We start from the raw sequence: 22711 nt of genomic DNA, 5'->3' as shown, positions 1-22711 counted from the left end.
GCTACATTCTCTATTCAACTTACCCAGCCTTACTAATCTGTTGCATAGTATCCAACTTCTTGCTCTTCTTCATGTGAGCTTTAACAGCTTTGACCTGATTCTGCGTGATGAGGTCACAGTTCATCTCCTGAAGGTTCCGCAAGAAGTTTGGGTCGGCCATCATGCCCTTGGCGCCCTTCCAGCTGATGTCCTTCACGCCGCGGATGATGGCTACGCATTCGCAAACGGTCTGGGGATGTCCGATAACAAAAGTTACGTATATTAACCACTTTGATGTACGCTATATTGGCAAAAATTGCTGGTCACGGGAAAGAGAAATCACTAACGAAATCAAGACATTCACGAATAGAAAATGCTATCTTAGTGGAAAGTAAAATATTACCAGATGTGGGAAAATAATGGCAAAACTAAAAGATATTTCTATCAGGGACTACAACTTCATGGCCGAACGTATTCAAAATTTCATCCGTCTCAATGGTAGTTGCCAAAATGGCAAAGCCCGAATTAACCAACCCTTACTCCGCCTAACTCATCCAGTGAACCTTTAACCAACAACGAATCCACAAATCCTGATCATCATCAACAGCCCACATACCTGTACAGCCTCTGGTGGTGTCGCAAAAGACCTGATTTCAGTGATATCATTCTTCTCCAAGTCAGCTAGAGCGAGCCGGGCAGCCTCCAAAGCCGGTAAGGCCTCGGAAAGCGCTTCCTCAGCTTCTGCCTTCTCTTCGGAGATGACTGCACTCTGTTCTGTGATCTCCGCTGACTTCACTGAAGCTACAGTTTGTTTTGCTGTCGCTGCGTTTGTAGCTGTTGAAGGACAATTTGTTAAAAAGGTAATATTGTTCTTCAAATGCCATCTTTTGCTTGAATGACGTTGGCGTCATGGGTTGATGCTGCTTTGCGTACGTGTATAGGAGCCGGCGTTTTATTACGGTCACTTACTAATAGATATTATAAAGCTAAAGAGTTGTTTATTATGAGGCGTTAATCTCTGGAACGAAAATGAACCGATTTTTAAATAAAACTTCTCCTGTAAGAGGGGGTCTCTTACAGTAAAGGTATTTTTTCTGCAGAAAGGCTTATCTTGGTGCGTGAAGAAGTTCCCATCGCGGTCAAGGTGAAATCGATACCAAAAGCTAGTGTATAATAAAATTTTCGCACCCTTAGAGATCTCCTTGAGCAGTGTCTCGCACTCTTTAGTTTGTTCAGCAACGATGACTTTCTGCACCGCTAACTTAGCATTCAAGTCGGCGAGCTGTACGTTTGCCTCTTCAATCTTGGCCAGACCACCAATCAAGCGCTCACACTGTAAATATACCGATTTTTTTGTTAAACAGGGAATTTATATTTTGTTTTTCTCTCTTTTGTTCGATAAATAACCTCCGATTATCATCATAACCATTCATCACATAGACCTACATCAAATAAATTGGTGAGACTAAATGGAAAACTGAAGACCAGGCTATATGGCATATACCAGGCTTTATGGCATATGTCCTGTGGCCATTATTATAATTTTGAATGGATTTTGATATTTTTTTATTACTATAGCTTGCCTACATATCAGAATAACATAATATAGGCTGTTTTTTCGGAAATCGGGAGAAACCGCTGGCAGAATATTCAAGGTGTTTTATTTATAAGATGCAAATACATAAAAACTAATCAACAACACATACCTGTGCCACAATAAAAGCGTCCTTCTCTTTTAACAACGACAGGTAATTCGTCAAGAAGTCCATATAATGTTTCGGCGTGACATAGTTGTTCCTGCGCAGACGCAGCAGGAAGTCTATGGAATATTGCGCGACGGACAAGTGTACGTGGACGACGTGTTCTACGATGATCGGTCGGAACTCTTCGGGGATTTTCGCCACCTACAGTTTGAAAGTATTGGTGACGCAAATTTAGACCTTATTACATACATCTTAAGGTTTAATTTTGAAATATTTTCTGTGCATCTACAGCTAAATTCAACTTTATAACATAAAACTTACAAGTTCAAATTCGTGTTCAACTATAGGTAGGTAGGCACGTTGGCGTTCCTTGGGGGAAGCCTACGTTCAACAGTGTCTGGCAATCGGCTGTTATAATGATGATGATAGGTAAGCAGTATTTAACAATGGGTTTTATACATACGTCAGCCAGGAAAACATTAGCGACGGCCAGTAGAGCTTGTTTGGGCCACGGGAACTGCCAGTCTATCGTAGTATTGTTCACCAGGCCAGGGAAACTTCGACACCTAATAACATAAAGCTTGAAGTTAAAAATAAATATGAAAAAAAAATGTATGGACGTTTGTTCATCTTTCAAGCAGAGAGAAACCGAATGGATTGTTATAAAATGTTATCTAATATCAGAATATCAAGGAGGCTGCTTTTCGACGTGGATGAAGCCGTGGTTAGAAGCTAGTAATTACTAAATGGTCGAATATTACCTGTTCCTCAAAATATCGCCACTAGGAGACATAGACAGCACCACGTGAAGGTTTTCAGCACACCTTGTGCAGAAGAAATTCCACACGGCGTCCCTGAAAGAAGAAAATTTCATAATTATACCTTGAGATAGGTACACAACCATTACTTACGGTCCCGCTTAAAAGTCTGTCGCAGCAATTAATTTTAGAGTAACAAAGATAAATGCAGCTATCCTGAAAAATATGTGATCTTTTTGTATTTGGCACATAGTATTCTGTAGCGGCGGGTTTCAATAACCTAATAACGAATTTGACATAACTTGCAAAGGGGCTTATTTTAAAATTCTACCTCTAACAAGCTAATTCCCAGATACATAAGTGTAATTCCTAAGGCATACATAATAAAGTTCACAGTAAACTAACTTGCCCATTCCATATCCGGCCTCAGTGCTGTCACCGCGCACCGCGTTGATGATCGCGTCCTTCTCATCGTCGCAGAACAGAGCCGGGATCATGCCGATCATCAGGATGTTGTTGATGAACTCTAGGAAACCTTCTTCCAGGATCTAAGCGGAGTAGAATTATTATATCAATGTTTCTTATTTTACAAGGTTGTCTATTGTCTTCATTTGGATGAATTTACAGTCTACAGGTCAAAGGCTTTATAAGTTCAAGCCACTCTTTAGGAGAACTATTACTTCAGAACCAGTAGGTAATAAGTATATGACGCTTTGGTTAAAATTAACCAGAAAATTTGACGTAAAATACGCCGAATATCGTTAAAAAAAACCGTTTTTAGCACCATAAGATTGATATATCTCCATATGCTATATATCACGTGGTTGTTCAATTTTATGTTCTTGAGTTAGATTAAGTATCAAATAGTAACAAGAAATTATATATTTCAGCTTGGGGACAAAAATGCTGTAGATTGGTGTAATTGCAAATTAACTTTGTAGTATCTAATGCTAACCTGTGCAGCAGTGAACAAGAAGACAGTCTTTTTGTTATCAACCCCCAGTGAGTTGTAAAGCCTCTTCATGTCGTCCTTGAACGTGTTCTCAGTGTAATTGCGCGTCACCACGATCTCGAAGATATCGCAACCTGCACGGATATAGTATAATTGTTTTATATCTTTATTTATATTACATAGCTGAAGATTTTTTTCTGTTTATTTACTTGAACCCGCTAATCTATACTAATGTTATAAAGAGGAAAACTTTGTTTGTTTGGTTGTAATGGATAAACTCAAAAATACTGGACCGATTTAAAATATTCTTTCACCATTAGAAAGCTATATTATCTGCGAGTAACATAGGCTATATTTTATCCCGGTGCGGGCAGTAGCTCCCACGGGACGCGGGTGAACCCGCGGGAAAACGGCTCGTCTCTAATAAGTGTATGAACTACAGCTCATTTAGCGTGGAAAACGGCAGGCAACTTTTTATCCAAATGCACAAAGTTTCCACGAGACGCGGTTGAAACCGTTGGCGGAAACCAGAACAAGATTAGGCCTAAGATCCACCGACAAACACCATGTTTTGTTTGAGAGAATTTTCCCAGCAAAGACATTAAAACCGGGTATTTTAGGTAAGTCCAACTATCACAAACCTGCAGCAAAAGACGCGAGGCGACAGATAGACTTCTTCCCTGAGCCGCCGACGCCGATAATGAGTGCGTTGCCGCGGTCCATGCGCAGGATTCGATGAGTACGAGTCAAGTGTTCTAAGCAGTCCTCGAATAGTACTACTGACATCTTGCCCACACGGTCGTTGTAGTCATCCAGGATCTATGGAAAAAGGAGTTTTACATGATAAATCGTGTCGGTGGCGAAAATTTGGGTGTATGACATCACGTTTCCCTATGTATTTGTACCTAAAAGTAACGTACACCAAAAATTCAAACGTGTTGTACTTTAAGGTTATTTAAAAGACAGACTATTTTGTTCTTCACCATGCCTATTCTGTTCAATAATCGTACAGGCGAGCACGGAACAAACAAACATGATTGCCTATGGATTTGTGTATATGGACATTGCAAGGATGTCGAACTCTCTACAATACTATCGAACGTACTTACCTCTTGGAAGAGAAAGTATACAGCTTCATAATCCAGCAAGTCTTCATAGTATCGGATTTCCTCTTCGTCTAACGCGTTCCGATAGTCCCCGAATAGTAGCGGGTCGCGGAAGACGTACTCTTCCAACTGCATACAAAAAACGTACGATTTTAAAACTGGGTCGCTTGCAACACCAAAAAGTAAGTTTTTTTAGTAAACCAGCAAAACGTTGGGAAAACAATAAAATAACTATAATGAAAAATATGAAGAAAATAATGAATAACAAATTCAATTTGTGAACTATTTATAACGATTTTACTTAAGGAATCCTCAGTGGCATATTAACAAGTGACGTCATATAAAACATACATAGTACTTACCGTGTATTCATGTTCAGGTTCAACTTCCTCCTCCTCTTCAACGGCCTCGACTGCGACTGCCGCCTCTGGTTCTGGCTTTTGTTCCGGTATCATACCAAATTCTAGAAATCGATAACATTTTAATCGAACCAAATCGTTAGACCCGAGGGTGTTTGCCAAAAATTTTCACCAAGTAATATAATAATTGTCAAACTTACAAGAACAAATTATTTAAAAAAAAAGACATAGAAAATCACTCCAAATTGAAACTTGTATATAGTACCTATTACAATAATGATCACATACCGCAATGAGAACAAATGATTTATAGTTCGGCCATTCAGAGAATGCGTTCCTGACACGTCGCGATTGAACTGACGACGTAACTTTGCAATGGCGTTGCAGTTACGATAAAAATATTTTTGCTGGTTGTTTACCGTTTTAACAATTGAGGAGCATTAAAACAACATTATTATATCAATAATCAATGAATGTAGTTACGTCGTCAGTTCAATCGCGACGTGTCAGGAACGCATTCTCTGAATGGCCGAACTATAAAAAAACGATAGAAAATGCCTCAAAATTGAGATTATTGAGACAGACCAAGAGCACACAATAATAAGTGCTACGTGTATAATAATGGCGTCCACGGCCGATTTCGGCCACGGCGGCTGTTCTCATTTAAGGAGATCAGCCAGCTGCGCAGGACATATTATAGTGCACGAGCATTTGCGCAGACACAGGTGCACTCCCTATTCCTTCACTCTCATAACCCGATGGGACGGCAATCCGACACGACCGGAAAGAGATCAGGCGCAGGACCGACATATACGTGCTCTCCGATGCACGGGTGAATCAATCACCAACTTCTAGACTACGGGCTGCTTTGTGAAAGCTTAAGAAAACCCACAAAGCGATTTCGGCCCGACCCGGGAATCGAACCCGAGACCCCGAGTACGGCAGCCGCGCTTGCGACCACTAGATCAACGGGGCAGACGTGTATAGAACGTATCCATACCATCAATTTCTTGTTCTTCCTCGCCTTTCTCTTCTTCCTCGGGTATGACGATCTCCTCGAGGACTACGGGCTCTTCCTCCGGGAAGTACTTGATCACGTGCTCGTGGATGTGGCCGCGCATTAGGTCGTTGTCCTATAGTAAATAAACACAGAGTTTAGTCATAAATTTTTGAAAATAGTTCGTTTTTTTACTTCAAGATTCTCGTTGCGAATAAGACCACAAAACAACATCATTATCCAGACTTCTTTACTTAGCTGTCTTTTTCTTTCTTACCATTAAATACGTGTATAAGTGGTATAGTTGTCGCCAAACTTTCATCGTCACTGATCATTAACATGATCGCTGCGCAGACTAATTTTAGGTATGGTAGCAAGGCAGAGGTGCGGAGATGGTATGGGCCACATAATCGGAGGTTAGTAACGGACTGCAATGAATTTTGCGACTTCACAAACTACTCACTTGCACACTAATGAGTCTATCACAGATGACGCGGGTGAACTCGTTGCGCCAACATCGCACGACGCAGCGCTTCTCGCTGAAGTAGTTCGGGTGAGTGAGGCACATGCCGGCCGCGATGCGGGACAGATCCCGCAGGTTGAATATGTAGTGGAACTTCGCTGGCGTTGGCGGTAGGTCTACTATTATTATCTGGCAAAGGGGAAGTAGTAGGTAAAATCGAGGAAAAGTTATCACATTATAACGATCGCAGTGGGGTCCCGGTTGTCATTTGTCTTTGCCAGTCGTCACGGGTGCTCAGAATGCAGAGGTCTAACAAGCAGTCTTGCTAAGGGGTGTCGGGTTCCAAATTCAAAGTTGGAAAATGCTAGACAAATGAGTCGTCACCTTCATTGAGCATTTGCATTGTTAAATTAAGCTATCTCTGATCCATTTCTTTTCAAAGGTTATAATGGTAACATCGTCATATGTTTCTATCGAATTCAAATTAAATTAATATAGCCTGGAGCTATGCTTTTGCAAGAACCTGTACGTGACATTGAGAGTAAAAGTTAATCACCATTACACCGGTTTGATAGTCGACTAAAGTATAGGCATATAAAGTAACAGTACATATCGGGGGCGTAGCTCAGATGGTAGAGCGCTCGCTTAGCATGCGAGAGGTACCGGGATCGATACCCGGCGCCTCCAAATATATTTTTACTGATCACTGAAAACACTAGAAAAATCATTTCTTTTTTTTTACCAGACTGCGCCAAAATGGGCTTAATTACATAAGCTGCTTATGTAGCTGCTGGTATTTTTCCTACCTTATATAAATCCAAGGTCATCTGCACAATTTTATCGACGATATTCTGTATCTCTTCAGGGAATATCTCGAAGTGACCCCTAAGAATGGACACGTAGATGTGACGTAGCGTGTTCTCTGACGGGAACTGAAGATTGTATACTGAGAACATTGATATGAAGCGAGGGTCCACCTGTAAGGATGATGTGATGATGATAATATTGAAGATCTTTTTTAAGATTCGTTTTTCTGCGGCGTATATTTGAGTATACGAGCTATTCCCTGCGGTTCTACCTGCATTCCAATGGAACCCATTCTCACACCCGGATAAAGAAAAGAAAGTATTAAGACAGTAGGCTCGAATCTAGACTGTCCGAATGCCAATGCTGGTTCAGAGTTTTTACTTTATAATATTAGTAAGAATGGCATTATTGTTGAAAACGTCATCCTAACTACTCTCCAAAAGAGCCTCTTGATTCGTATTGTACGTGACATTTTGCCATTTAGGTACACTTCTACTGTATGTACATTGAGTTAATGAATTATAATATACAGCAATATATAGTTACAGTATATATCGGGGGCGTAGCTCAGATGGTAGAGCGCTCGCTTAGCATGCGAGAGGTACCGGGATCGATACCCGGCGCCTCCAAGCCAACATTTTTACTTCCAATTTAAAATTCGACATAAGATTACCTACTGTCCGTATAAAGCAGATCAACAACCAGATAACTTTTTTTTCTATTTCTATAAATCACATTATTAACGTTTTGTATGTAAGTTTTTTTTATGGTAAACTCACATCATTCCTGCCTCCTCCAGCCTTGCCCATAGCAGCGAGGAAGCCGATATCCTTAACGTTCTTCCAGTTGAGATCCTTGCCGCGGTCGTAGAAACCTTTCCTTTCGAACAACAGCTTTAGAAGAGCTATGGGCTGCTGGGTGCCGTATGTGTCCACCTGTAAATAGAAGATAGGATAATTAACCCAATACTAACATAAGCATACAGCGTACTAATATTATTAATGCGTAGGTAGGTTGTTATTCTTTAGCGCAAAAATTTGGACGGATTTTGATGAAACAAGGCAATAGTAGGTATAGTTTATGTATCAAAATATTATATAGGCTTTTTTTTTAATGTGCGGAAAGTAGTACCCTCAGAACGCGGGTAAAAATGCGGTTGGAAGCTACTCATAGTTTAGTTTAAGTTGAATTATCGAGGATAGTAGATATAATAGTCCGTGCCACTATTAGCAACTAGCGCAAAATAATCTAAAAATTATATTTGGAGGCGCCGGGTATCGATCCCGGTACCTCTCGCATGCTAAGCGAGCGCTCTACCATCTGAGCTACGCCCCCGATATGTTGTAATTCTATAAAGAACAACATAATACACACTTATTGCACTCGGTGGATGACGAAACAAAACTACAAGGCCTTTTATAAAACCTGTTATGCTGCCTTAAGAACTTTCTTTGTAGGTATTTTGTCTTTGGGTAAAACAATAGAGGTAATATCTATATACAATAGTCTCTTTTGAAAACACTTAACAGGCAAGAATCAAAATATCGTTGATAATTTCTAGCAGGACCTTGACGATCTGTCAAAGGATGGCTTAAACACTGATCTGAGAGGTAGTGCGATGTAAATCAAGTATCACTATTGCTCAGGCAAGCAGTCTCATCTTTAGGGATGCTTAAGAACACCTATGACTGCTTAAACTCTGTTCCACCAGGAGTGATCTTCTTTGTCTACAAAAAAATCTGGAGGCGCCGGGTATCGATCCCGGTACCTCTCGCATGCTAAGCGAGCGCTCTACCATCTGAGCTACGCCCCCGATATATACAGTGAATAAATAAAGCAATGCAATGCGTAATGTCGTATGTAATCAGAGCACTTTCACTGGCTGACGAAATGACCTTAAACAATGCTCAGTCCTCAGTAGGCAATATACATATAACTCTTTATTTGGTCTACGGATAAACATGTGCTTGTAAGACATGACCTACGACAATGCTGATATAAATCACCAAATTCGAGGCTTAGGGGACATGATTTTCTTCCTGTCTTGTCGCCCTTCCCTAACACTTATAAATAGTCCATGAGACGCGTTTTACGGTGCCGCAGTGGCATCTTTCATAAAAAATTGAATTCTATAGGTACTACAAGAAATGTTGGGTAGTCAGAAGCCAGTAAGTCTGACACCAGTCTAACCAAGGGGTATCGGGTTGCCCGGGTAACTGGGTTGAGGAGGTCAGATAGGCAGTCGCTTCTTGTAAAGCACTGGTACTCAGCTGAATCCGGTTAGACTGGAAGCTGACCCCAACATAGTTTGGGAAAAAGGCTCGGAGGATGATGACTACAAGAAATGTTGGCGGCTTCTCATTAGTGATGCCTGGAACAATGCATGGAGGGGTAAAAGCTGCTGATGCTGCAGAGATAGCGAGTTGCGTGTGCGGATGCTACTAATTTCTGAGGCGCCAAGACGTGTCGCGTTAAAGCCACGTTGTGTGGTCTATCCGTTGGATTCAATTTTCTGGAAAGATGTTTTTGACAATAGACTCACTATTGGGAAAAACGGGTACCTACATCCATTAAAATATTGTTATTTGAAATTCTGCTTGTTTCTTGAATAGATACCTTGTACTAAACGTATTGGATTTAAGCCTTAAACCTGGCCTTTATCTTACGGGAAAAGTTAATTAGATCCAGGTATGATCGAGATGACACCATAGAAAGATTCTTTGCCTCGCAAATGAACAGCTCAAATTGTAGGCAATCTTGTATAAGTGTGTGGTATGACAGCCTGAGGCAAACCTCACGTACGTGAGCACAGGCTACTGTTGAGCAAGTTCTGCTGACTGTACCAATAGTTTTATATCAAGATTAAATTATAAACATAGTACATATCGGGGGCGTAGCTCAGATGGTAGAGCGCTCGCTTAGCATGCGAGAGGTACCGGGATCGATACCCGGCGCCTCCAAACGATATTTTTTGCATACAAAAGAGGTCACTCATTGTGAAATTAGAGTTTAAGCATACCATATCGTATCTCCAAATATAAGCGTAACTGCGCGTCTGACCAATATAAATACAAGTTTTCTGATGAAGAGGCAAGTCGTATTGCCCCTAAAAGCAGCTCTTTTAACAGATCATCCACCTCCTCCTAGTATTAACAAAAACGGAATTTTACCCTTCCAGACTAAACGTTTCATATGAGGCTATTGTGTATTAGTTCTATTTTGTTACTCAAAGACAAGATGTAAAGAAAGTCCTTCCAAGTCCAATGCAGTTTGACTGGTTTTATATAAAAAATCTTGTAGTGTAGTTTCGTCATCAACCGAGTGCAATAAGTGAGTATTATGTTGTACTTTATAGAATTACAACATATCGGGGGCGTAGCTCAGATGGTAGAGCGCTCGCTTAGCATGCGAGAGGTACCGGGATCGATACCCGGCGCCTCCAAATATATATCTAACATTATTTTGCAGTAATCGCTAATTTTAGCAGGGATGCAGCCCACAACTGTTACATGATGTACTAGTTTCCACCCGTATTTTTACCCGCGTTCCGAGGGTACTATGTACTTCCCGTTAACCTATCATAACTCATTTATTTTTTATATATAGGTATATAAACTATATTACTGAACTTGTTCCATCAAAATCCATCCAATAGTTTTCGCGTGAAAGAGTAATAAACATACCTAGGTACAGTCTACCACGCAGTTCAATATTATTCTGTCTATGCATACTCACAATAGGCATGTTCATATCATCGATGAAGACCAGCATCTTCTTGCCGACAGGTGGACCGAAGGTGTCCTTAGTCCTCTTCTCGACGACAGACTCCAAGTTACGCTGCACGTCCATTGAAGATGTACGCGATGAAAAGTTCATTTGCTGGACTATCTGTGATTGGAAAATGTTATTTAGTGCGAATAACATTTTAGGACTTGCGAATATATAGAACGTTTGATTCCCGCGATTTACTATTTTCCGCCTATAATGGGCTGTCAAACATTGAAATAATTTTTCAAAATGGTAATTAAAATCCTGAGATAAGCGCGTTTAAGCAAACAAAAATAGAAATCTTCGGCTTTATGATATTAAAATCGATTTTCCGGTCAAGAATTTCATTATTACCTTCGTATTACAAAATAACAAACACTACTGTTATATTATGTATAAATCCATAATTATCACCATAATCGGTTTAGCCTTTTTTACAGTAAAACAAAAGAAATTAATATTGTACCACTATCTGCATTGCATAAAAAATATTTGTCAAGACTTGAAAATCTGTTTATACTATTTATTTATTGTTAGAGTCGTGAAGTATTTAATATTATATATCCACAAAAAGGACTTGGAGGCGCCGGGTATCGATCCCGGTACCTCTCGCATGCTAAGCGAGCGCTCTACCATCTGAGCTACGCCCCCGATATGAAAGTAGATCGAAATAGCCGTTCGCTTCGGCGAGTGATAGTGACGTATCTTAGGACCAGTTTAATTTCGAAATAGTGCTTCCGTGTGTGTGACACAGTTTAAAATAGCTGGGTGAGCTCGAAATATTAACAACGTGATGAAAGTAAAGTAGTACTAGCTAGCACTAATAATGAAGAAAGCAGGTAACACGTAGGTAATTTATTTATTGTAATATATGTAGGTATAATATGCTTAAAAATAAGTAAGTGAACTAACATATTCTTATGATTTGTGCAAATTCTTATATCTACTTCACGCCAAAAATATGTCCATCTGTTATAATTCTTGTACAGCTACCGTGAAGCATCTGATTGTTTTTAATATATCATGCATATTATGTGTGAAAAATAATAATGTTTGCTTGGATTTACGTTACAGACGTACACCGGCTGTGACGTTAACGAAATTATGTCAATGTAATAAACAAATATTTTGTCTGTATGATATTCTTATAGAATAGGGCATAATATAAATATCCTGGAATCTGAACTAGTTTGAACCTAAACAAAATTTGTCAAAAATAGTTGCGCAATGTTTATATGATCTTGCGCAAATTTGAAAAAAAAAGCGAGTGAAAATAACAAAAAGCCAACGTCACGCGGTGTTCCCAGGCGGTCACCCATCCAAGTACTGACCGCGCCCGATGTTGCTTAACTTCGGTGATCGGACGAGAACCGGTGTATTCAACGTGGTATGGACGTTGGCGAAATCTTGGCTGTAATTGATAGCTAGTATCTTCATAATTTACAATAATAGACTTACATATCTATCTGCAGGTAATCCCCGAAGATAGTTGGTGATTATAGCAGTTTTTGATGTTCCAGTTTCACCGACCAGTAGCACCGGCCGTTCAACCTAATGATAATAATTGAGATAAGAAACATAATCTCAATAATATGGATTTTAATGATTAAATGACAAGAACAAATTACCTAATAACGAAATAGGAAAAATACGGTGTTCTAAATTATTTTTTTTACAACATTATATGCAAACTGCTATTGCTCTTGCGAAACTTTTCTCGTCTTCCGCTCTAAGAAGCTAATTGTCTGATCATGCTTACGTAGTTAGTCATTACTTACGCTCTCCATGATCTTAATAAGCCAGGTAAGCCGCAGCGTGTCGACAGTGGGTACTAATATTGCCGGGAACTTCTTCTCCCGGTCGTGTATGTACTCCGGGACGAGCCACTCCCATGCTTCCCAGGTCTTCGTGGTTAGTTCGAGGCAGTAGTCGTAGAGAGATGCGAAGCCCATTGGGAAGTGCTCTGTAGGGGTGAGATTATGAAAGGATATTTTTTAGTTACTTAGTTCTTTACTTACTTAGTTGTCATCACACTAATTACCTAAGATAAGAATATCTTAATTTGTTGGAGACAGAAAATAATTATGTTAATTACAGTAGTAAAGCAGCACCCATCTCTTAGAACAAGATATATATCTGTTAACGTGAAGGAAGAATGGAATACGTGAAATGACAGGCAGACAATAGTTTTATTATAATAACTAACTTCTGCCAGCGTCTGCACACCACGCATCCTAATAAATAACCTAGCATTTATTTAATCCTACAATCTAAAGCGTTTTTGGGTGTTTTTCAGAAAACTTGACCCTAGCAAAATGGGCCTGTCCCACACATTCAAACATTTTTATTTTGATTTTTTTATATGGCACGTGTGAAAGTGAGTTTTTGATTAATTTAGGTATATATTTTAATGTACAATTAAATCGATATGTAGCATTAAAAGTGGATAGTTATTTTTATATTTAAAATAAACCTGAAGAGGACGTATAAATATCGTGTGTCCCATGGCGCTCTTGGAGATTTCAAATGCATCTAACTTCTAAAATATTCGTTTTTAGGTATGTTTAAGTTTTTGAACTTAGTCTCTGTATTTCTAAAAACGTATTTTTAATTTTTATGCTATAAATTTATTGTTATTTTAAGAAATATCATTATTTTAATGTTGTCCTACGAAAATCATTGTTCCGGAAAATCCGGTTTCGTCACGGTGAATTTGATATCGTACTGAAGACAAAATCTACTAATTTGTGTTTTTTCTATCTTCTTGGCAACTTTATGATCGTATTAGGACTCCGCCATTGCCGTTTTAAAGTCAGTTAAGGCGAAAACTGTGACGACAATGTTGGTGTCATCGGCGCGCAAAATTTTTGGTCCGGATAGTGGCAGTATTTAAAAGGTTAATAAATTGTTTTTTTAACTCTATAACACTGTATATAACATAAACAACTCATCATTATTAGATTAGTAAGGCTAAAAACAAGGTAGCTTAAATAAATATTAGTTATTTTCAATTTTAAAAGTCTCGTGAGATGAAAACGTCACCTCCTGTGCGTCACGTTACATACTACCGGAACAAAATCGTAACGATCTTGAATTGTAAAGCTTAGTGTACAATTAAATAATTTATGGGAGCGTCCTGTCCGCGCGTGTGGTAGGTATCAAACGAAAAGGCTTACATTTAATCGGTTTTGTTTATATATGTGTGTGTAAAGGTTTATATCTAAAAAAATTGTGAGTTAATACTTTATTCTTTGTAATTGTGTTTTGAAAACAGCAGTGTGGACATTGCTCAAAATATTCTTATCCATCACGAAATTTTCATAATAGTCACTGTCCCATATTCTGGATGTTACAAAAATGGTTTTAAAACATATATTTTTCATTTTATAGCGTTTATTTTGGCATCATAGTATTTTGTTAGTATCTAAAATTTCTCACTAGGCTTGATTTTGGAAATTGTAGCGGGTATCATTAGTAATAACAACTTTTCTAGTGAGATGTGTCCAAGAAGTGACGAAAGTGAAATTATTTAGCTGATTATTTAATAATCTTATAGAATTATGCTATCGTTTTGTTTGTTTTTAAAAGATTTTAAGTATATCTTTATGCTACCATAAGTTGATTTCGTTTTAATACTTGTTTGTTTTATTTTTAATTAATTATATTTTGTGGCGTTCAGGAATACTATGCATCATACGCTGACAGAAAAACTTTAATATTTCTTAAAATCATCTTATAATTTTAATTTAAAATGCAGATTTAGCTAGTTAACAATATATTCTTTAATATTAGAGTAAATATAATAGAATTCACGAAATAAAAAAAAAATATTTCCTGTGCGTCACAGGGTATTCTTTTCTGAAAAACACCCTTTTACAAACAAGTTATCGCCAACGTCCATACCACGTTGAATATACCGGTTCTCGTCCGATCACCGAAGTTAAGCAACATCGGGCGCGGTCAGTACTTGGATGGGTGACCGCCTGGGAACACCGCATGACGTTGGCTTTTTGTTTAAAATATACCATTTACATAATATGTATATTGGTCTTACAAAATCTACCTACAATAATAATCTAAATATGTTTTTATTTACGTACTTGTGGTAGCTTTTTTCTCGATAGTATCTTCAACGAGCATCATTGGACATGCTTTCTTGATGTACACGTCGAAATCGAATCGGCCATCATCTATAATGGCCGCCCCGAGGCTGTTGTACATCGACTGAAATAATAGAAATACTTCAGTACTGAGTTCGTCTCGTAATGCCGAGGCACATCACTTTTTATTAAAAAATTATAACGTTTGGGATGCTCTGAAGTTTTTAATATGATTAAAGACATCAGTAAATAAAATGTACGTTGTCATGATATAGGTAATCCTTAATTGCAGTACATCCGAATATAACAAGTAAAAGTTTTCCATATCTAAAAACACATTTTGGAGGCGCCGGGTATCGATCCCGGTACCTCTCGCATGCTAAGCGAGCGCTCTACCATCTGAGCTACGCCCCCGATATGTTTAGTATCAAAATTAGACAATATAAATAAATGAAAGTGAATGTAAAAAAAAAATATTTATTTAGAGCACGTAACATTGATACGACGTTACCTTAAAAGTCTTAAGTAATAAAACATATGGTCGCAATTATCTGATAATTAGATTTCTCTAATGCGAGTATCGCGGTAGTTGTGACATATATATATATTTTTTTTATTAGCCTTCCACTTTTCTCTATTCATCGCTGCTTGAGGCCAGTCCGAGAGGAAGCTGTCCAAGTCTTCCCTCCAGCGTTTCCTTGGTCTCCCTCTCGGTCGCCTTCCATCCTCCGGGATCCACTTTGTGGTGATATTGGCCCACTTTTCCAGGTGCATTCGACAGAATATGTGACCCGCCCATATTAAAAATATATGTATATTGTTATCTACAAAATTACTATTACTTTCTATTAGAATAAGATCTTCGTTGGCTTGTAAGTATGATCTAACCAGCAATTTTCCGCGGTTTTGCCCATAATAACCATAATAACTATGTATTTCGCGCCTTCAAATAGAAACCAATAGTCTTTCTTGATATCTGAGCTATCAAAACATTGAGAGAATTTTGCAAAACGCACGCATTTTTTTTTTAATACCCTAAACACGCTTTCACACTAGCGTATTTTGTCGCGTGTAGGTATACGTTTGCTTTCGCTAGGCGTGTTATAATCCGCGCTGGTAAAAATCTGTCGCACGATCAAACATTATAGTAAAGAAATTTTTATATATTTTTTGCACTTACCACCATGAAAACGCATTCGACCACGGTCCTGTCAATTTCTTCGTTAGCATCCTCTCTGTTTGGCAGCAAGCCGCTGATCATGTAGCATAATTGCACCACCTATTAAGAGAAGCAAAATTGAGGTTGTATGATAAGAAACGAGACTTAGAGTATGGTAAAGGCTACTACAGAGAAGGTTAAGGATCAGGAGAAGGAATTGATGACGTCATTAAAATATGTAGATTAATGATCATGTGGAATAATTGAATTGCTATAATTCGTAATCTTAAAGGATACAGCCTTCATCTTAGGCATCGACCACAGTTACATAAGTGGCGATAATATCATCGGTTATAACTGCATTTCTTTAGTGACATGTTGCCAATCTCGGAACATCAATATTATTTTGGGAAAGGCCTACGTTCAAGAATGGACAGCAATTATGGTAAAAGTCCCTACTGACCAAATTAAGCGGTGTTTGCGGCACAATGGTCTTCAAGGGCGTTTGCTGCTGTAAGCCAAACATGCCGAACACGATATAGTTGATAGCTCCAGTCACGTAGTGGTCGAACATGCCGTCTAGTTGCTCGCGCTCTTCGTCGTTGTTGCGTCCGCGCAGCCATCTAGGTAAAAAGTACTTCTATAGTTCCTTGGATATCATGACGAAAAGAAACCCTAAATGTTATATTTACATACCATAGGTGTAGGTAGATCTTTTTAATGATGGAAACAAGTGCCCGAAGACAGTCAAACTTCTCTATTTTTTGCATTTTATTTACTTACGCCGTATCATGATAACTATCATTTTATAGTATTACTATTATTTTTATATATTTGAGAAGACCCAATGGCAGTTAAGTATCATTTTGTGATAAAGAATGTCTTACCTATCCCAATAAGGCTGGTATCCCAAATTCTTCGGATCCACAAACACCATGCCAGCTCTGGACACAGTGGCAGGCGACGCATAGTTCAGATCTCCCACTTCGAACAGTAGGTTACAGTACGGAGCCAAACGGATTCTCTCTCCGTTGGCTAAAGTGAGGAGTTTGTTGTCATCCATTACGGAGTTCATGTTCTCTATCCAGAGAGCGTCGACGTCGCCGTCGAAGAGAGAGTAGCGACGTTCGTCTTTTTCTGCAGGCCTGGTATATATTCGTATTAAATTTTATTTATACACATAGGTACATTTACATTTGAAAATATTTATTTATATAAGCAAACATAAAATATAATAATAGATAGGGGTCATATTTTGTGGTGTCTCAAAAAACAACAGATTTTCATTCAATATCCATGAAATAATGACTGTGTGTGACTCACCTATTCATTTCTCGGAATATTTTAGAGTATAAGCCATCAGTCCAATCTCTGGTCACAGGATCCAGAATCCCGTATAGTTCTATTACCGAGCAAGCCTGAGAATTATAATTTTAATCAAAGGAATATCAACAATATTACTGAGAACATAAGGTTGATGACAGAAAAATTGTTTAATGACTATTCCTACGTGGAAAATCAAAAGCTAAAGATCATAGGATCGTTCACCAATGAGATGGAACGATCAGAGGGGTCTCCAAATTATATACAGATGTAAAAGATGCATTGAATAGAAACCACCAAACATGAGGGACCTAACAAAAAAGAATTTGAAAAATTTCAACATAAGAGCAGAGTGTAGCTTGCTTTTACCTTAGGATTAAGCACAGTAAGCTTAGTCGGCAAGCCCAGCAATGTCTGTGCTTTGACTATAGTCTGCAGTATGACAGTCTTCCCGCCTCCAGTGGGACCCACCAGCATGGTGCAGTGGCGAGTCATCATCGTCTCGTATAACTGCACGACTTTGTCAACCTACAGCAAAAAAAAATCGTGTTCCTAAATAGATTTCAGCGGATTGAATAGATTAAGGCAAATACATAATAAGAATATGCTTTGTCAAATATTCTAAAATTGCAAGCTGGTTTACGCAGATAACTTAAAATAATAGTCAATCAGTTTCTTCATTTATTTTCGAAGGCAAAATGCTATGCTAATTCAATTAATATTATAAATACGAAAGTTTGTAAAGATGTACTGTGTATGTTAGGGTGCGTCCACATCTGGCGAATGCGCAGCACGCGAGCCGATCGCGAGCTGTCCGCGAGCTGCGCGCGTGCAGTCACTGCAATAGTTCGGTGCGCCTCTTTAGCGCAACTCACGCAAGGCTCGTATAGAGCGCGCGAGCGGCGCGCGATCTGCGCGCAATCAGTTCTCGCCCTTACAGTTCCGTATATTGGCTCAGTACTATCGAAGATGGCAGACGTCGCGCGCCGCCTGCGCGCCGCTCGCGTGCGGCGCTTAGGTCGCGCGCGAGCTGCGCGCGGGCCAAGCAGAAGCGGCGCACGAACAAAAATGCACGCGCGCAGCTCGCGGACAGCTCGCGATCGGCTCGCGTGCTGCGCATTCGCGGCGCATTCGCCAGATGTGGACGCACCCTTTGATGCCCTTTCCCGGTACCACTATTGGACTTTACATAATATCAGAATAACATATAGGCTATTTTTTATCTATGTGCCGAAAGTAGTTTCATCGGGGCGCACGCCGAAACTAGATATTTTAGCACACCTAACATCTTCTATCTACTATCATCTACCAACCTGATGAGCTAGCACAATATAGCCATCTTTCTCAAGCACTTCAGTGACCGCAGCATTAAAGTCCGGGTACCCCACTCGCGGACACTCCAACCCCGGGAACAAGTCCTTGATCAGACCCAGGAAGAGCGGCACGTCTTCGAATACGAATTTCGGGTGGTTCATGTCTCTGTGGGATGAAATTGGTTTTTAATCGCTGCCGGAAAAAGAGTAATTAAGGTTTACAGTATATGTCCGTCATTTTAATTTAAAATATCATCTAGTTCTGCTTTTAAATTCGAGAGCCTTGCTTTTCATCCTCACTGTAATAGGAATCATCTTGCTATATGCTTATGTAAATAATGTTATGTTATGTCTCTTTTCACTCTACATGGCTAAATCGGTAATGTATGAACTAATTTTCATTCATTAAACATTGTTGTCCATTTTAAAATAACATTTAATTTGAAATTCCGAACTAGGGATTGGGTTCTGGGAACTAGGAACTGACACAAAAGTACCAAAAACTGGGAGAGCCAGCTTAAAGGTTTTAACTTAGAAGAAAATTCCATTTGGATTTTCCTGGATATCTGGGAACTCGCAACTGAAAATCTGGGAACTAGATACTTTACTAACCTGAGTGCTCGCATGAGCACCATGATCTCGCTGAGACCGGGCGAGTCGCGGCGCAGCTTGCCCGCCATGCGCAGCACGGCCGTCAGCGCCCGCAGCCCCCAGTCGTAGTGCGACTGCTTCGACAGCTGCTGCTGAGCCACGTGGTATAGCATCGTCATCTTTTTGGCGAGCACCTGAAGGTATATGTGGAAAAGGTTAATAGATACCTATGATGTGATGTAGATGTACCTAGGAGAATGTGAAATTCGAATCGTAGACGCGGTATAGCAGCACAAAAGTATCTTCTTCTTCTTGCCCTCTCAATTTTATTTGGGGTTGGCAAATTATATCTTACGCTTTCATTCTTCCCTGTCACTCAACATACTGACACTCCTTCTGATTCATGTCTTGTTTCAAGATAAACGGCATAAAGTATCAATAATAGGAATATCGACAAACTCATGGCATGTAATTTGGCAATATCTTTGCGAAACAGAACAATTTTAAAAATGACGCTAAAGAGTTCATATGAAGTTAAAACGGGTAAAAACCATTAGTCTGATGCTCCATTTACTTGAATGCTTATATACCAGCCGCTAAAACGTCTTTTGTTTCGTCAGCGTCGTCTAATAAATCTATGTACTTCCAAACTTATCCAGAAACTATGACTCGCCTTAGCAGTAAGGAATCCATCAGAGAACAGCGAGATCTGGCATATCATCTCCAAATCCGGTAAAATGCACACCACAGGTCGGAACAGCGCTTTAACAGACTCCGGTAGTTCCGTGCGGCCAGCGTACCCGGGGTTCATGGTGATGAAGATACCTACTTTGCTGTCCATCGCTATCTCTTGACCTTCAAACTGAGGGAGGGAATTCATGTATAATGATGATAGCCAACTATCTAGGCTTATATATGTTGCGCCTAGAGAACCTACTCAATGTTTTAATCTATGTATGTGCTCTGACGAGGTAATTTACAGTTGTGCAGAGCTCGCATTTAGGGATTTGTGATTGCGTGATATGTATAATGATATGTGCCCAATCTCAGGGCAGTATAAAGTCTAACATTCCAGCAAAATATACTAATCGAAGAAAAGATATTCAAAAGAATATTCCTAAACCCTATTTGCATGAGACAAAATGAACTCACAGTAAACCTCTTCAGCTTCATCAACAAGGCACTCCTAATACACTGCAGCTGCGTACTAATCACACTTAACACCGATATATCGATTCTGTTGAACTCATCGAAACAACCCCAGGCGCCGCACTGGCACAGCCCGGCGAGTATCTGCCCGACTGCGCGGAAGTCCATGCCTTCACCGCAGTTTGTTACAACGCAGAGTAGACCTAGGGCTTTCGCGAGGTCTTTTGTTGTTTCTGTTTTGCCGGTGCCGGCGGGACCTGGGAATACCAATGCTTGGTTAATAGTAATTTAAAATACCTCAAAGAATTCCTCCCCGATTAATGTACTATTACTGTAATTACTGTTTAAATGTCTGTGAAATAAGTGACTTCCGTGCAATTTTTAAGTGTCATACAGCTGATATATCGGGTGTGTCGTTCATAATCACATTAAATCAAATGCGTTATAGTTCGGCCATTCAGAGAATGCGTTCCTGACACGTCGCGATTGAACTGACGACGTAACTTTGCAATGGCGTTGCAGTTACGATAAAAATATTTTTGCTGGTTGTTTACCGTTTTAACAATTGAGGAGCATTAAAACAACATTATTATGTCAATAATCAATGAATGTTATAATTTTGTGCCAAACTGAGTGTCAAATAACTTGGTAAACAATATTTTTCTAAATCTATACTGCGCTATTACAAGGTTATGTCAGCGGTTTATATTTTGTAGTGCTGTGCTAAAAATAACAGGCAAGTATCGTAATCTGTTCTTATACAGTTATAATATAAAATAATACGTTTTGATTTTCTTTTTAAGAATTGGAAAATAATGGACTATAAGACTTAATTATAACTTTTATGAAATATAAAAATAAAACTATGACCAAACCGCATTTTTATACTTAGATTAAAAATGGTAACACCAAATGGCGTTATGGGCCACCATTTTGTGACGCTAAAACAGTCGTCCGTTGTCGTTTCGTGCGCATAGACCACGTTTTTCAAGTGTTTTCGATCTGTTTTTATTTGATTACCCGGCTTTTGTTAGACCGAGATATCAGGATTGATTCTGTTATTGATAATAATATAATTATACATGTAGGCGAAGATGATGATGAAGACACCACCTCCTCAAGCAAATCGGAGTCTGATTAATATTCTGTTCGCACATTCAATTCAATGTACTTGTAACAAAGAATAAATAAAACAATTTTATTATATGAATATTACCTTTTTTTGGTTTCCACTTAAATAACTAAAATATAAAACAAATGATTCCGCCAATTTAAAACGAAAATAATCTTAAAATAATGCGGCGGTTCATTTTGAAGGAACGGTAACGAACTCAGTGTTATGTTGTGCCCATCACTAGTCGTGACTAACTGATAGGTGTCAGGAACGCATTCTCTGAACGGCCGAAGTATAATATACTGGTTAATATATGTCGATTAACACCAAGAAAAAAGAAAAAATATGTGAAAATAAAAAAAATGCATTTTTCAAACAAAGTAAATATAATAAAAATGTGCGAAAATTAGGACACCATATAGAAGTCAGTCATTACAAACAGCTGAAATTCTCCCTTGAAAACTGACAGCTGTCAAGTGATCAAAACATTCGATACTCCTAACTTTATCTCTGCTTTACACATGATGTTGTAAATTATGAAAACGAAAAATGAGTACTGTGGCTAAACCACTGAATGGATTCTGTTATTTTTTTTACAATTCGCTATAGAATATCATGAAGTACATGTGATAGAATTTAATGTGATTATGAACGACACACCCGATATATCGATTGCGCATTTTTAACAATGTTACCGTCACATGAGGAAGCAAAAATCTGAGATGTCGGGAAACAAATAAGAGATTGGTGAATTGTGTATGAGGGTTGTTATTTGAAGTATATAAATCTTACCAGCAGGTGCTCCGCCAAGTTGCATGGTAAGGGCCTGTGTAATGGTTAGGTAGATGCGATCCGTCAGTGGTGTGATCACCAGCCGACCGTTTAAGCCCATGTATTCATACCCGTATTCGAAGATACCTGGCAACAGAAAATAGACCTAGTAAATCTTCTAGGTCAGAATTTAAGTATCAAGATAGAGTTCCTTGCGCATTTTGGAAATAGGGAGAACTTGCCGCCACATTCCAGTTTAGATAGGATGCCGAGAAGACTGTCATTGTTGTGATTTAAAT

The 22711-nt window shown here is 39.0% G+C and overlaps 1 protein-coding gene and 10 non-coding genes across 11 annotated transcripts in view; 5 read left to right on the top strand and 6 right to left on the bottom strand.

Moving 5' to 3' along the window:
- LOC124638482 (dynein axonemal heavy chain 10) overlaps nucleotides 1–22711 on the bottom strand; it is a 73365-nt gene that overhangs the window by 19166 nt on the left and 31488 nt on the right. The window contains exons 42-70 of the mRNA XM_047175454.1: nucleotides 22434–22559; nucleotides 20531–20784; nucleotides 20052–20240; nucleotides 19400–19572; nucleotides 18788–18953; nucleotides 17844–18002; nucleotides 17475–17569; nucleotides 17039–17296; nucleotides 16615–16774; nucleotides 16173–16271; nucleotides 14993–15116; nucleotides 12671–12855; nucleotides 12351–12443; nucleotides 10860–11012; nucleotides 7904–8059; nucleotides 7124–7294; nucleotides 6318–6506; nucleotides 5858–5990; nucleotides 4861–4961; nucleotides 4502–4627; nucleotides 4034–4211; nucleotides 3396–3526; nucleotides 2846–2988; nucleotides 2444–2536; nucleotides 2146–2248; nucleotides 1686–1883; nucleotides 1168–1312; nucleotides 596–813; nucleotides 24–229 (exon numbers count right to left, since the gene is read on the bottom strand). Coding sequence (XP_047031410.1) covers nucleotides 24–229; nucleotides 596–813; nucleotides 1168–1312; nucleotides 1686–1883; nucleotides 2146–2248; nucleotides 2444–2536; nucleotides 2846–2988; nucleotides 3396–3526; nucleotides 4034–4211; nucleotides 4502–4627; nucleotides 4861–4961; nucleotides 5858–5990; nucleotides 6318–6506; nucleotides 7124–7294; nucleotides 7904–8059; nucleotides 10860–11012; nucleotides 12351–12443; nucleotides 12671–12855; nucleotides 14993–15116; nucleotides 16173–16271; nucleotides 16615–16774; nucleotides 17039–17296; nucleotides 17475–17569; nucleotides 17844–18002; nucleotides 18788–18953; nucleotides 19400–19572; nucleotides 20052–20240; nucleotides 20531–20784; nucleotides 22434–22559 — 4525 coding nt within the window. The remainder of the gene's footprint in view (nucleotides 1–23; nucleotides 230–595; nucleotides 814–1167; nucleotides 1313–1685; nucleotides 1884–2145; nucleotides 2249–2443; nucleotides 2537–2845; nucleotides 2989–3395; nucleotides 3527–4033; nucleotides 4212–4501; nucleotides 4628–4860; nucleotides 4962–5857; nucleotides 5991–6317; nucleotides 6507–7123; nucleotides 7295–7903; nucleotides 8060–10859; nucleotides 11013–12350; nucleotides 12444–12670; nucleotides 12856–14992; nucleotides 15117–16172; nucleotides 16272–16614; nucleotides 16775–17038; nucleotides 17297–17474; nucleotides 17570–17843; nucleotides 18003–18787; nucleotides 18954–19399; nucleotides 19573–20051; nucleotides 20241–20530; nucleotides 20785–22433; nucleotides 22560–22711) is intronic.
- Trnaa-agc lies at nucleotides 6932–7004 on the top strand. The gene has a single exon. It is a non-coding gene; the product is annotated as a tRNA-Ala (tRNA).
- Trnaa-agc lies at nucleotides 7681–7753 on the top strand. The gene has a single exon. It is a non-coding gene; the product is annotated as a tRNA-Ala (tRNA).
- On the bottom strand, nucleotides 8387–8459 carry Trnaa-agc. The gene has a single exon. It is a non-coding gene; the product is annotated as a tRNA-Ala (tRNA).
- Nucleotides 8865–8937, bottom strand: Trnaa-agc. Its single transcript has one exon. It is a non-coding gene; the product is annotated as a tRNA-Ala (tRNA).
- On the top strand, nucleotides 10012–10084 carry Trnaa-agc. The gene has a single exon. It is a non-coding gene; the product is annotated as a tRNA-Ala (tRNA).
- Nucleotides 10494–10566, top strand: Trnaa-agc. The gene has a single exon. It is a non-coding gene; the product is annotated as a tRNA-Ala (tRNA).
- Nucleotides 11471–11543, bottom strand: Trnaa-agc. Its single transcript has one exon. It is a non-coding gene; the product is annotated as a tRNA-Ala (tRNA).
- On the bottom strand, nucleotides 12175–12293 carry LOC124638594. Its single transcript, XR_006985378.1, has one exon. It is a non-coding gene; the product is annotated as a 5S ribosomal RNA (ribosomal RNA).
- LOC124638597 lies at nucleotides 14782–14900 on the top strand. The gene has a single exon (XR_006985381.1). It is a non-coding gene; the product is annotated as a 5S ribosomal RNA (ribosomal RNA).
- On the bottom strand, nucleotides 15334–15406 carry Trnaa-agc. The gene has a single exon. It is a non-coding gene; the product is annotated as a tRNA-Ala (tRNA).

The sequence above is a fragment of the Helicoverpa zea genome, chromosome 17, assembly GCF_022581195.2.
Source record: "Helicoverpa zea isolate HzStark_Cry1AcR chromosome 17, ilHelZeax1.1, whole genome shotgun sequence".
NCBI classification, from domain to species: Eukaryota; Metazoa; Arthropoda; class Insecta; order Lepidoptera; family Noctuidae; genus Helicoverpa; species Helicoverpa zea.
This window is presented reverse-complemented; position numbering and strand designations above follow the sequence as displayed.